Source organism: Falco cherrug, chromosome 6 (genome assembly GCF_023634085.1).
Source record: "Falco cherrug isolate bFalChe1 chromosome 6, bFalChe1.pri, whole genome shotgun sequence".
NCBI lineage: Eukaryota > Metazoa > Chordata > Aves > Falconiformes > Falconidae > Falco > Falco cherrug.
This window is the reverse complement of record NC_073702.1, coordinates 1,840,894-1,854,665: the sequence shown is the minus strand read 5'-3', so window position 1 is coordinate 1,854,665 and position 13,772 is coordinate 1,840,894. Positions and strand designations below refer to the sequence as shown.

The window sequence follows — 13,772 nt, the reverse complement described above, 5'->3', positions numbered from 1 at the left end:
TTTTACAAGAATCTGTGTTTAATATTATCACTGAGCACAAGCCTGGAAGGAATCAAATGAAGTCATCTAGCCCAGCTCCCAGACCTGGGGGCAAAATCTCTTCTTTCTTAGTGGTGCTTGTCTAACCTGCTCTTAACAAGCCTATCCAGAGGTGGGTTCAGCACCATCCCTAAGCAATCTCTTAATGGCTACCTGTGCTCAGGTTTCTCTTGGGCAATTTTTCTAAAATTGTTCGAAATAAAAATTAGCACCGTTGAATAAAATTATTCTATACTGTTCCCAAAGTGCAAATACACAAAACTGGAATCTGAGAAACAGAACAAATAACCCAAAAGCAATGAAGATGGAGAGGGGAAGAAAAAGAGTGTTGCAAACAATAGAATAAAAATACGCAGTCTGAGATTAGCAGCTCATTCAGCTTTCAGCCTTTAACTGTATGCAGCTTTGTTGAGCCTTTCATACTGGGCTGCTTTCAGAAATCCGTGTTACAGGCGTGGAAAGGCATGGAAGCAAGTCCATGTTTGGATAGTGGAGGGGGGAGGGGGGAAATCCACCATTCCAGTTGAGACAGAGTAGGCATAACTGGGAGTGGCCAGAGTTAATTCCAATTAAAAGAAGCATTCTTCAGTCTCAGAGAGCTAAAGCAAAAGCAGTCTGGGGCAGGTCCACACAGCAGTGACTGGGAGATAGGAACTCACACTCAGGCTATCCTGAAGCAATCAGTTTTCTTTTCATGCTGCAGGTGAGAAAAGCTTCAGCTAATTGGAAGTGTGGTCTAAGAAAACACAGTTCTTAACATAAATGCAGATATGCTGTGGTGGAGGCTGGTGGAACATACCAGAAGACAGGGAGAGCAATTACAAATGAGCCTTCTTTCTAACAGCAACAATTGTTTGCTTGTAATTCCTGTCAGTTCCTACTGCATTTGACTTTTCCTTTCAAGTCCTTTTAATAACCCTGGAATATCTACCTAGCTAGCCCTCTGCTTCTAAATGGGTCTACCTCTGAGACCTCTGTTTGCCTCCCTGTCCTTCTGCCCCTCAATCTTGGTAAGTCCTCTGTGCCAGAAAAGCCCGGTCTGATCCCAGGAGTGGTCCTCAGTGACTATCTTGAGACTGTTAATTATTTTGTCTTGAGTCATCCCGAGACAAAGTGACAATGAAGATAAGAGTTAGCCCTGAACACTTAAGAATTGTAAATGATAAAAGTCACAAGTAATTTTTTTTTATGTGTTCATGATTTCAAAAACCTTTGCTTCAGCTTAATTTTCCTTTGTCCTTTTCCTTTGGAAAATTGCAGGATTAGACTAGTAATGAAAGTTACACCTCTGCAAGCAGTAATATATATTGGGCTACTGGCAAAACCTTCAGGGTATACCAGAGAAACTGATGTAAAAATACACCAGGGAAACCGGCACTGATATTATTGACCAAAAATGTTACACATTCTCCCTCCTGCATGTTGCATAACCAGAAAAAAACATCTCTCTGCCTTCTGGAATGACTGACTAGTCACAGTTGTAATGAAGCCATGATGAAACTGTTTCCATAAAATTCCATTTTGTGTCTTAGTGGACCTGATGCATTCACAAAACAGATATATTGTTGCAAGCCTTGCCTGGTGTACTTGGGGTTAACGTTGCTGGTACCCTGTTACTATCTCCTTGTTTGCACTGCTACTAAAAGAGTTGCTTGCTAATAGATGCCAAGTTTTCCACTTAAAAAGGAGCCTTGCTAAGTTTTGAACAGCCAAAAATAGTCCTGTACTGATGAAATACTATATTTTCAACTTGGAAAAAAAGAAAATACTTGCTATGCCACAACACTTTGAAATGTACTTTATAATAAAACTATCAAAAGCACCTAATTCTTTCAGTTGGCAAAAGGCTCAGTAAACACATTTCTTTGACAAAGTTTTCTTTTCAGAATCTGGCATGACAGAGATTGATGGGGGATGGGATTTGCAAAAAGGAAATTTGTGATTCTGTGGTAAAAGGAAAGCCATGAAGGAGAAAGGGTGAACTAAGGTTATTTGGCTGGATGTCTTGTAACAAACATCTCGTTAGCGTCACCTTTATAGTGAGAATTACAGCAGGAGATCAATGGTTATCTTGGGCACAGAAGAGAAGAAGGAAATGAATAATATGGAAAAGACTCCACATTTTGGAGAATACTGTGAAAAAAATACTCCATGAATTCTAGTGGACAAACAAAAATCCACAACATATACTTCCTGGCAGTACAGACAAGGTCCTTCTCAAGAAAATAGTATTTGTCAACAAGTGCTTGCCACACACCTTCACTGTACTGCTGCCTGCCTGTGTACAGGACAGTCCCAAAAGCCATGAAGGCAGAGTTTGCTGGTCCATTCCGTAGGTTACCTAATCTGCTTTATGAAGCACAGAAGTTATTGCATCTGAGATTAGCACTTCATCCTGAAAAATTATGGCTATTCCCAGTGCACATTTTAAGAATTATTACTGGAGTTAGCACAAAATGGAATAGAAAGATAGAATTCCATGACAAACTCCTATCCAGCCTTTTGGTGTATAGGTAAGTGGTATTTTTAGGAGTCTGTTCAGGTGTTCTGCTTCCTTGCAAGCCTCTCATTCCAGGTTTTAATAGGTCTTGCTTTTACAACCCTTTTCCACCATCCCATTAGCAGTAGCTTCAAAGTGAAGCATGCCAGTGATGCCTATACATCTAATGGATGTGTGAGTCTGCATAATGAACAGTTAGCTCTCTGAATCCAAAGGATGAAAAACTAAATAGGACTATCCTGACTGTAGGCTAGTGTTTTGCTGAAAGACAAAATCTAAGAACCATGGTCCCAGATCAGGATGGGGCACATGAGTTCACAGGACAGCAAAGCAATGCAAGAAAATAGACCTGGAAGGGATAAAATAGGTAAACTCACCTAATTTAGTCTTGTGAGATGTTAATATTGGTACTCTGGGTAGCACAAACAGCAAGTGTTTATCCTCACATTGGCACTACAATTCAAAAGCTTTCTACACAAATGCAATACCGTGGACACATTAGAATTTCAATCAGAGAACAGAATACATATATCTGGTCATTTCCTATACAGCAAGAATCACCATGTGATGATGCAGGGTTTTTATTAGTTAATAGAAAAGCTTAGTGTAAAATAATCCCTATCAGAGAAGTTTGTGTCAAAGGGCTTTTAACCGGAGGGAGAGTAAGTCACAAGGAACAATGTTAAGGTCCTTTTCTGATTTCTCATCCATTTCAATCCCTAGCAAATGGTCAGTCTCGGTGAATAGACACCTTTCCCACCTATTGTTCAAACTCAGCTCACACTAATTGTTCAATCAAAAGCTATACCTATTATGTGTGTTGGTTTCAATAGCACAGAAATGAAGAGCAAACTTACATGAAGATCAGCTCAGCCTCTTGTTTTTCCCTTAACCTTCATCTCCTATTGCGGCTCAGCCTAAATCCCTTCTTCCTCAGAGACACCATGCTGACTTTCACTGCAGTGAGGCAGGGAAGCAGCCTTCCGCTCTCACGGGTCATAACCTCCCCTCCAGACATACTTTCCAGCAAAAATCAACATAGGCTAAAAAAAGCCCATGTGATGCTGCTGTAAAACCTCATCTTTATTTCAGAGGGATTTAAACTCATGAGGATAAGTGGAAAAGCCATGGACGCAACAGTTCCTCCCCTTACCTCCGTTCAGGATCATTTTGCTGAAAGCACAGAGAACCTGCTAAAGTATGTCCTTAAGAAAGCTGCTGAGACAAAAGAGGCAGAATCAACATACCACTGTGTTTTATATGACTGTACTGGGTGCCAGCAGCCGGGGCTGCGGGGGGGCCTCTGCGAGGAGAGGCTGGAGCCCCAGTGGGCCCAGCTCAGGGCATGGCCGGTCCACAGCCAGGCTGGTGGTGCCTTGGGGAAAGCGCATGTAAGAAAGGGACAGGTAGTAGAGGAATGAGGGGGAAAAAAATGGGAGGAACAACCCTGTGACCAATAAAGTAAGGGAAGGAGGATGGGAGGAAGCACTCCAGGCACTAGAGCAGAGATTCCCCTGCAGCCCAGGGAGGATGCAGTGGAAGGATGCCCACCCTGCAGCCTGGACACATGCCCCAGCAGGGGGATATGCCCTGAGGGAACTGCAGCCCATGGACGGCCACTCAGGGGCAGAGGTTTTTTTCCTGAAGGGACTGTATCCCATGGGAAGGATCCATGTTGGAGCTGGAGAAAGGTGTAGGGAGAAAGGGAAAACATTGCGGACTGACTGCACTCCCCCATTCCCCATCCCCCTGCATGGCTCAGGGGCAGGGAAGAGGCAGAGAAGTTGGGAGTGAAGGAGGAAGCTGGGCCTGGGAAGAAGTTGGGGAGAAGGTATTATTTTAACTTTTGTCTTTGTTTCTCACTATCCAAATCTATTTTAATCTGCAATAAAGTACATTAATTTCCTTCAAGGCAAGTCTGTTTTGCCTGTGGCAGTAACTGGTGAGTGATCTCCTTGTCCTTACCTCAGCCCATGAGATTTTCATCTTATTTTCTCCTCCTGTCCTGCTGAGCAGGAGGATTGAGAGAGGGGCTGGGTGGGTGTCTGACAGCCAGCTAAGGTTAACCCACCACAACAACTAAAGCCAGACTTAAGACCATCTGCCTTCCCAAAATGGGAGAGACATTGTGGCAAATTACTTTTTCCTAACATTAGAGAAAAGCTAGGCATGACATTCCCTCCTTTTTCCTTTCCTCAACAACAAAGGTGAAAACATATTTGTTGTAACTGTAGGGCTATACTCACACCAGTTTTTACACTCACAAATCAGCAAATTTATGTTGCATTAATGGACCTCTGAATCACATTCTACCAGTCTTCATGCTTAATTTAACTACTTACTTCACAGGTTAGAGGAGATGAGCTATGAAACTGGTTTAAAGGCCTGAAATTCTCTTTCTGCTTTCTGTGATTATGAATTTTTCTTTTATTTATTCATATATAGTGTATATTTTAAGTGTGTATTTAGGGGTGGTATTTTTATAAAATCTTTGTGGAGCTAGCTAGCAAAGATAACAAAAACTCAAATAATTGAAAAATATGCAGAGAAAGCAAGCCAGACAATTTATATTCATTAAAATGCACTGTAGAATCACCTTTCTAAAGTAGGCCAGTATATTCAGAAGACTTCCTTTTGGTAACTAACTTCCACTCCTTTTTCCCTTGTGCTCTTTACATGGTTAACTGTTTTTATTTTTAGAACACCTCTGAGTTCTAGGGCTACATTCAGGAGCAAAGGTTAGCAGTAAGCAACCCCTAACTTTGCGAGGTTTCACAAGAAACATATGGAATAGAAGTTCCGGAAAGAGATTTATCACTTCTCTCAGGAGGACACAACCAGAGGAAGGCCAAAGGAGGCTGTATGAACTCCATACCCCTTTTTCCCCATGGGAAAAATTGTACCTCCCAAAGATGCAGCATATCTCTACTTTTCCTTATTTTTAACACAGGAATGTGGCATAAAAATATGATCAAATATTTTAAGGACATCTTTTTACTCATTTTTCTTTATGTGGGAACTATGTGAGGCTGCATATGGGAACAAGGAAGCTGAGAACCTGTATTGCTGCTTTCCTTCCTTAGCTGTTTTAGGAATCCTCTGGAGAAGGCATGAATGTTCATCTTCATGTAGCCATCAAGCACGAACTAGTTTTCTAACAGTCTTACTGATTACAGAATTAAATTTCTAGTCCCTTCCTTTTTCATTCTTCTAATCCTATATCTTCCAAATGTATATACACACGAATATGCATGGACTAAATCTGCAGTATGTTATCCCTTACGCAGGCACAAAGACAGAATGAAAGGATAATTTTGTCTGTCTTGTGTGTCTCAAACTCTTGGCCTAGGTTCTAATCAAAAAGTTTTCTCCGTATATATACTGATTTTTACCAAGTATGAGATGTATTAAAATCCTGCTTTTAATTTATGTCAATTAGCTTTTAATGTGATGTGGAGAAATATTGTCACTTTGTCATGAATAGCATGCAAAGACCCATACCTCTCCATTCAAAGGAAATTTCTGAGGTTACAGGTCAGTCATATTGAAATTCTATTCATTTTGATGTCTGATGACTGATTGCTTTAACAGGACATATATGTGTAATTTAACACTTCATGTTATTTTCTCAATTTCTTTTCCTCTCTTTTTTTCTCAGAACAAATTATGACATCGACATCTAAAGGAATTTTCCGGCCATTTTTAATTATCTTCATTGTCCTTGGCTGTTTCATGGCATTTATACTAATTTATATCAAACCAACAAATAGCTGGATCTCTGGTCCTATAGAATCAGCCAGTTCAGTTTTGAAAATGAAGAGCTTCTTTTCTTCCAAAACTGATAATCTTAATGAAACTACTATTTTGATCTGGGTTTGGCCATTTGGTCAGACATTTGATCTAACATCCTGCCAAACAATGTTCAATATCCACGGGTGCCATCTGACTATTGACCGCTCACTATATAACAGATCCCATGCTGTTCTCATTCATCACAGGGACATTAGCTGGGATCTGACTAATTTACCTCAGCAAGCCAGGCCACCATTCCAGAAGTGGATTTGGATGAACTTGGAATCTCCAACTCATACTCCACAGAAGAGTGGCATCGAACACCTCTTTAACCTGACCCTGACTTATCGGCGTGATTCAGATATTCAGGTGCCTTATGGCTTCATGATGGTCGGTACAAGTTCCTTTACATTTGAGGTGCCAAGTAAGGAAAACTTGGTCTGTTGGGTTGTAAGTAACTGGAACCCTGAGCACGCTCGAGTCAAGTATTATAATGAACTTAGCAAATACATTGAAATACATACCTATGGACAAGCCTTTGGAGACTACATCAATGATAAAAACCTGATTCCAACTATTTCTACTTGCAAATTCTACCTTTCCTTTGAAAATTCAATCCACAAAGATTACATTACAGAGAAACTTTACAATGCTCTTCTGGCCGGATCAGTACCAGTCGTACTGGGCCCTTCCAGAGAAAACTATGAGAATTACATTCCAGCAGATTCTTTCATACACGTGGAAGATTTTCTCTCCCCCAGAGACCTGGCAGAGTATCTTCTGATGCTTGACAAAAATAACAAGATGTACCTTAGTTATTTCAACTGGAAGAAGGATTTCTCAGTGCATCTTCCCAGGTTCTGGGAATCACACGCATGTCTTGCTTGTGATCATGTGAAAAGACACCAGGAATATAAGTCCATTGGAAATTTAGAAAAATGGTTTTGGAATTAATTTGTTTGTGTGTGTGTGTGTGTGTGTGTGTGTGTACTTTTTTGAAGAAGCCAGAGGAAACTTCAGTCCAAGTGGAGAGGAAAGGAAAAGAGAAAAAAAAAAAAAAAAAAAGGAAAAGAGAACTTTATGTTATGGTTTATCAGCTATCCTCTCTTGGCTATCCTATTTATATTTCATAAGAGATTTTAAAAGACCATCATCATCAGACATAAATACTCAGTTTTAAATTATAATGTACATACTAATTATGTGCACTGAAGAATATTTGATTGTTTACTATAATTTTTAAACAAGATTTTCCATATTTTATGTGAAATATGTCCCACACTTAAAGTAGTACTTTTTAACACTTTTTTATTTTTAACATTACATTTGCTGTTTAACCTATTTGGAAAATGAAGACACAACTTTTAAATGCCAGAGAGAACTTTAAGAACATAAATTGCTGTTCCAGTCTGAAATGTGTGTAATATTTCAAAAGACAGTAAAGTTTTTTATGGTTCATCTTACATTTTAATAACACAGTAAAGTTCAATACCTACCATTATTCCAGCGTGGTCAATCACACCCCTTTTTAAGGTTGATGAACCTCGAAAAATAGTTTTTAAAAGGTATTACAATAGTAGACAGTCTTTGTTTCAAAAAATGTTTCCTAACAAATAGCTTCAGTAAGTTCCTTTAGGAATATGTCTGTTCTTACCCTCTGAAGAATAAAGAAGTCAGTTTTACAGTAGATGAACAACCTTAGTGACAAAAGCCCAGATTCATACAATTTTTTGGGTGCAAGTCTCATTGTGTCTCGAGTATTATTTACCTGAACTAGAGCTGTAAGTGGTGTTACACTGATACAGAGATAAACTGATTTTAACATTAGAATTTTATTACTTCAGCCTCATGCACTGAATTCAGCTGGTAATAATGGATTTTTAGAAATAGCTTGTTGAGAAATTTAAGCAATTTCTTTCATATAATTCCTTGAATAATTGTGAATTTTTCACTAATTCTGTAATGATCTGTTGAAGTCTAATTTTAACTGGACAACATCCTGTCACGACTCAAGAACGTAGAAAAAAAAAAAGACCAAACAATTTTCTGAAAGAGTTATGCTGAAATTCAGTAAATAAGTTATCAGGCTGACATATTCAACCATGCAACTCATTAAGCTAATTATATTTTTTAAAATATTTTATATGACAGGTATAAATAAACGAATGCACTCTTAAAAGCAGCAGTTGCTATCACAATTTGAATATATAAATAAGTTCTTAAGAATTAAATTTGCTCTGATAGCAAATACAAAGGTGTGATGATAGTCATGATTGTTTAAAATGTCTACTTTTAATGTGTGATTTGATTTCATTACTTTTTTCTTTCAGCTAAGACTCAAATACCAGATTGCTATATATATTCATATGTACAAGGTTGGTTTAATGACATAAATGTATGGATATGTTGTGATATCAAGTGAAAGCCAATCATCTTGTTTTTTCAAGTCAAAATGTCACAAATACCTCCCACTGGGAAAAAAAAAAAAAAAAAAAAAACAACTGTAAAAACTTCTGTTTAGATGATGTATATGACCCTGATCAAGTGAAGTTGTTGACCAAGGACTTAAGATTAAACTTGCAGATAACAATGTTGCTAAAGGAATAAGGGATAAACAATGGTAAACAATTAGCAAAAGATAAGATGATTTGTCAGATTTATTTTTTACCCCAGGCTGGAATAGAAAAACCGAAGGCTGTAAGAGTAATGTAGTTACATTTCTAAACAGGAAACTCCATGGAAAGGTTATAGAAATACTGTGCTCTCCCTATGGTTTCAAAAGATATATTCTGATCCAGATATGTATTTATACTATTTATTGCTGTCTTTAAAAGCTAGTTTGCAATATACTATGAACCCCCTAAACTCACCAGCAACCCAGTACAAAACAAGATAAGCTTACCTTGCAAATTAATGCAATATAACGAAACCCAGTCTTCTAAAAACAAAGTGCTTACATGGATGTAATGTGAGTAGTATTGCTATCATTTTGAAGGCAAGTGGCTATTGTTTACAGTCGGTGCTATTGGACATCATACTATTTGTTTTCAGGAAGGCTGTGAAATTCTCAGTCACTGAATATGCCACTGCTTTGGCTGGATAATCTGATTCCCTTGACGCTGGAATTTGGAAGTGCTTTGCATTGATCTCAAGGGAAGTACATTCACCCCTTGGTGAATGCGCACAGTCCCTTATTTCAGATAGTAGGAGTTGTGCTGAGTGATACAAGGGCTTGTGTCAAATCAGACTGGTTTCTTGGCATCAAGTTTCAGCCAATAAATTGTTATATTGATAACAAATAAGCACAAAAATGAAATACATGTCTTGTTATTACAAATATCAGTCAGTGTATACATAGGAAAGTTTTGAAATATACGCTAAATTTTAAGCCTGTAAGTAATGTCATTATCTCTGTAAGCACTGGATCCAGTCAGCATGGCTAATCTTGGGCTGAATTTAGGAAATGTGAAAGCCTTTTGAGAAACAGGGAGAGCTGTTCTCTTCACAGAAACTCAACAGAAGGCTTGTATACTTTGCATCTAGGTTGCATTGATAGAAGTGTTTCAAAGATTAATAAAACAGGAGAGTAATCTAATACAGATTGAAATGGCCAAGCATCATGATCAAATCCTAAGCAAGAGACATGACCCTTATGCCTCACTGACATTCCTGAGAAGTGTGGGCTGGAACACAAGCGAGCCAGCTATTTTATGAAGATTTTAAAGTGATCTTCGGGTACTGAGCCTTAAACAGTTCTGGATATAAAGAATTTTACTGACAGAAAATGAAGCAACGTCAGGCATGTCCAGCCTAGGTGGTATATGATGTGAAGCAATGGATTTAAAACATCTGGACTCCATGCACGCATGAAGGCAGTCTGCCTAGACCTACACACGTAACCCACAGAACATTGATTCCAGTTTGTATATAACATTAAGCATTGTGATGTCTGTGCTCCTTCAGTGAGCTACCCTACATAAACAGCTAGCATGAATAGACTCGAATAGTAAATCACTGTGAAGGAGAGTGGGCAAAACCAATTAATTATGGAAGGGTAAATAAATTATATGGAATTAGTTAAAATGGAGAACAAGGTCTTATTTATGCCTTGGTACCACTGGCAAAAGAGGATAGTTGTACAAGAAAAGAGAAATGAAAGATGAGAAAACACACCGATTCTTACTATTTTCTCATCAATTTTATTTCAGGCATTGTTTATTTTATTCGCCATCCCACAATAATCTTGTGTATGCACTTGTCACAAGTTATCTTGTCAGTCACTGAAGATAGAGAGTAATCATTATTCTTTCATTTACAAAGGTTTATTTTGGGTGGTTTTAGGCTCTCTGTTGTGCAGTGAGCTATCAACATCACTGCCTTTCTCACTGTGGAAAATAAGACACAAAACAGATAAAATACTAACTGTTGATGCATTGCTACCTCTCTGAATGTGAACAGACATCAGAGAAAACCAGCAGCAGAGCCTTCTAAAGCAGAGTTTTCCTTTCGTGTCACAGACACTCAATGACCACAGCAGCTTTTGCTCAGCATGAGATCTTCATTCCTTAGTGAATCCTGGTTGCCAGTTTCTTTGAATATCTCTTGACATCCAAGATGGTTGTACTCACAATGAACAAACAGCCTGAGTGAGGCCTGTAGAATGTGTAAGATGCATCCAGCAATATACTTGTCTTTTAAGAAGCAGATCAAATAAAATAGAAATTGTACTGAGAAAGCATGAATGTGGGGATTTGTAGAGTTCATGCAGGCTGAGCAAGACATGAGAAATTGGCGCTACTGAGCACAGTAAACAGCTACCTACCGTTTCTAACTACTATGTTTGTTTCTCAAACTGGGCTTTTAAATAAAACACCATAAAATGTAATTTTCTCCCATCTCTAATCAAGCAAGCTTCAGTTAAATAACCAATAACTTTTGCTGATTATTCAGGACAGGACTTCTGTTAGCCTTGTATTATCTCTTTTATTAGACACAAAATCACATTTGGGGAAAGAGTGAAGTCTGTCAGCAAGCTAATCATATTTCTTATCTGACTTCCAGAATCCTTATTTTATTCTATTTTATTTTTTGATTTTGAAGTAAATCATGTCCTCATGAAATACTTTCTGGAATCGATTCAAGAAAGACCTTAAGCACATGCATATAGACCATAAGACTCAAGCACATGCTTAAATTTAAGAGTGTCTTAAACGCTTTAATGCATTGGGGCTTCAGACAGTTATGTTTTTATTGCCTTTGGGAACTGTACCAGAGAGCACTGCCTATAGCCAGCAGAGGCCAATTTGTGTGGCCTCTTTTGCATCATGTATGTCCATTCTGTGAGTAGACTGGCTACTCCACAATGAAAACTGTTTGGACTAATTCTGGCTTAGTATCTGTCCTTGGCCCTACTTTTCTGCTTCAGCGTACTTTGCGTGCCACCATTGCATCATGCCATCCACTCAGCATGGCGCTCTGCCTTACAGCCTGCCTGTGCTGGGCAGGGTGAGTGAACTTGCACGTGGTATAAGGAGGTGAGAAGAGCTGAGGCTTGCTGAGGCAGTATTTCGACGACTATCCTAGGAAGAAAGCATAAAACCTAGTTGTGTATGCATCCTTTTAATCCGGACTGAGTATGCCCTAGAGAGGGTGAGTCTCAGCCATACTGACTTTCCTTTTGGAGGAGTCTAGATGAGAGTCTGGGAGTGATCAACTATATGTGCAAAGTGGGAATGAGAAGCGTGTCTGTGCAGGCTGACAAGGAGTCTTCTGACCTATTTAAATTTCACCTAATGGTGAAAGTTAATCAAATACTCATGTATTTTTTTGGTCAAAATTAATACATTAGTGAGAAGAGAGTCCAGGGGAAGTATTTGTTTGTCTACCAGCTGATGGGCTTTTTAATTAATATTGGCTGACAGCTGTGGTTTATTTGTTTGTTTGTTTGTAATATAAATTATTTTAAAATCTTAGAAATCAATCAATATGATTCACACAAGACAGTTATTTCAGCTTCATCTTTTGCTCCTTGCTCAGGCAAATGTTCCACCAGAGTCAGCAGGTGATTTGGGAGATTCCCATGCTAGTAATAAAGGATTGAGCCCAGGGTGGAACGCTTGGGGTAAAAACCAACCTTCTTGTTCACAGATGTTTCCCTTCTAAAATTTGAACAACTAGTTTTAGCTGATTCTACCTTCAGAGAATCAGTGTAAAATTCATACTGGTTGGATATGTTCATAAAAGGTGCAGAAATGCCAAGAAATTGATTAAATAAACCATGCAGTAGTAATTCAAATTCATGGCACAAATGCCACAGTGATACACATGATAAAACCATAAACTCATGAGAAATAATTAGGCTTAGAGACATCACCCTGCAGTTTTCATATTGGAAAAAGTCACTGTATTATTCTATTGGAAAGGTAATTAATTGGGAATCTTTTATTTCACCATATTCTCTACACAATTAACTGAAACCAACAGTCTCTGTGCAGTGAATAGTTCAGACATTTGCTCATGTGGCAGAGAGCCTTTCACCTCCAGGTTAATAGCCTGAATTATGAGTAGGTTTGTACAGAGTGCTGTTTGGCAGCCTCTAGCAGATGACTCTGTGATCTGAGTCAGGTTTCTCATTCCTGCTTTGAGCCAACAAGGCAAAGAACCGACCTGAGATTCATCCATCTTCTGTGCATTTCTTGGCATGCTGACGGTGTGGCTCAGGACACACTCCTGCAGCCTGCACCATGCCTGTTTACGATTATGCAGAAGACTTTTCTAAGTAATGAGGGTATTTGGCTTTTTATTTTGTTGAGGTATGATGGCAGTCTGTACAAATGAACTATTCATACATAGGGGAACTCTTCATTAACATTCCTAAGTAAATAATTAGTAGGAAAATAATGTAATATTTGCAAATTGGCAGCAAAAGCAATTCTTTCTTATTCTTTCTGTCAATTAGTCCAGTGGAAAACAGACTTTGATGAAACTTTATCCCACTGGCTTGATACAGCCTGTTTGGATCCAGTTACAGGGACACGCATGATAGCAAAATCTGAAAGCTATACGGTAAACCAACACTTATGTATATGTAAAGTTGAGATAGTTTCCTATAGAGCCTTGAAGCTGTACCTAAACACTTTAGCGGTCACCAGATGAAAAATGTTCCCATCAATCCTTTTCTTTCTAACATGGTAACAAAAGTCAGTCTGGTATATGCTGTTTGGCAAATTAATTAACTACAAAATCTACATTTTCCTTTGCTGGTCTTTTTTTTGTAACACATGTTATAAGATATGAGATTAAAAATTTTGGAAAGTTAACTCCCTTGGTGCAATTTAATATTTTAAAGATTCAATGGATATACTGAAGAGAGGAAAGTGAGACGCTTTTCCATCTATATGAAATCTATATGAAATCTATATGAAAACGTGCCAAACTCTTT

At 38.4% G+C, this 13,772-nt stretch overlaps 1 protein-coding gene across 3 annotated transcripts in view; it reads left to right on the top strand.

The window, feature by feature from the left end:
* FUT9 (fucosyltransferase 9) overlaps positions 1-7,285 on the top strand; it is a 106,602-nt gene extending 99,317 nt beyond the window's left edge. For all 3 annotated transcript variants that reach the window (XM_055714325.1, XM_055714324.1, XM_027800451.2), the window contains exon 2: positions 6,198-7,285. In XM_055714325.1, coding sequence (XP_055570300.1) covers positions 6,206-7,285 — 1,080 coding nt within the window. In that variant the 5' untranslated portion in view covers positions 6,198-6,205. The remainder of the gene's footprint in view (positions 1-6,197) is intronic.
* The last annotated feature ends 6,487 nt before the right edge of the window (positions 7,286-13,772 follow it).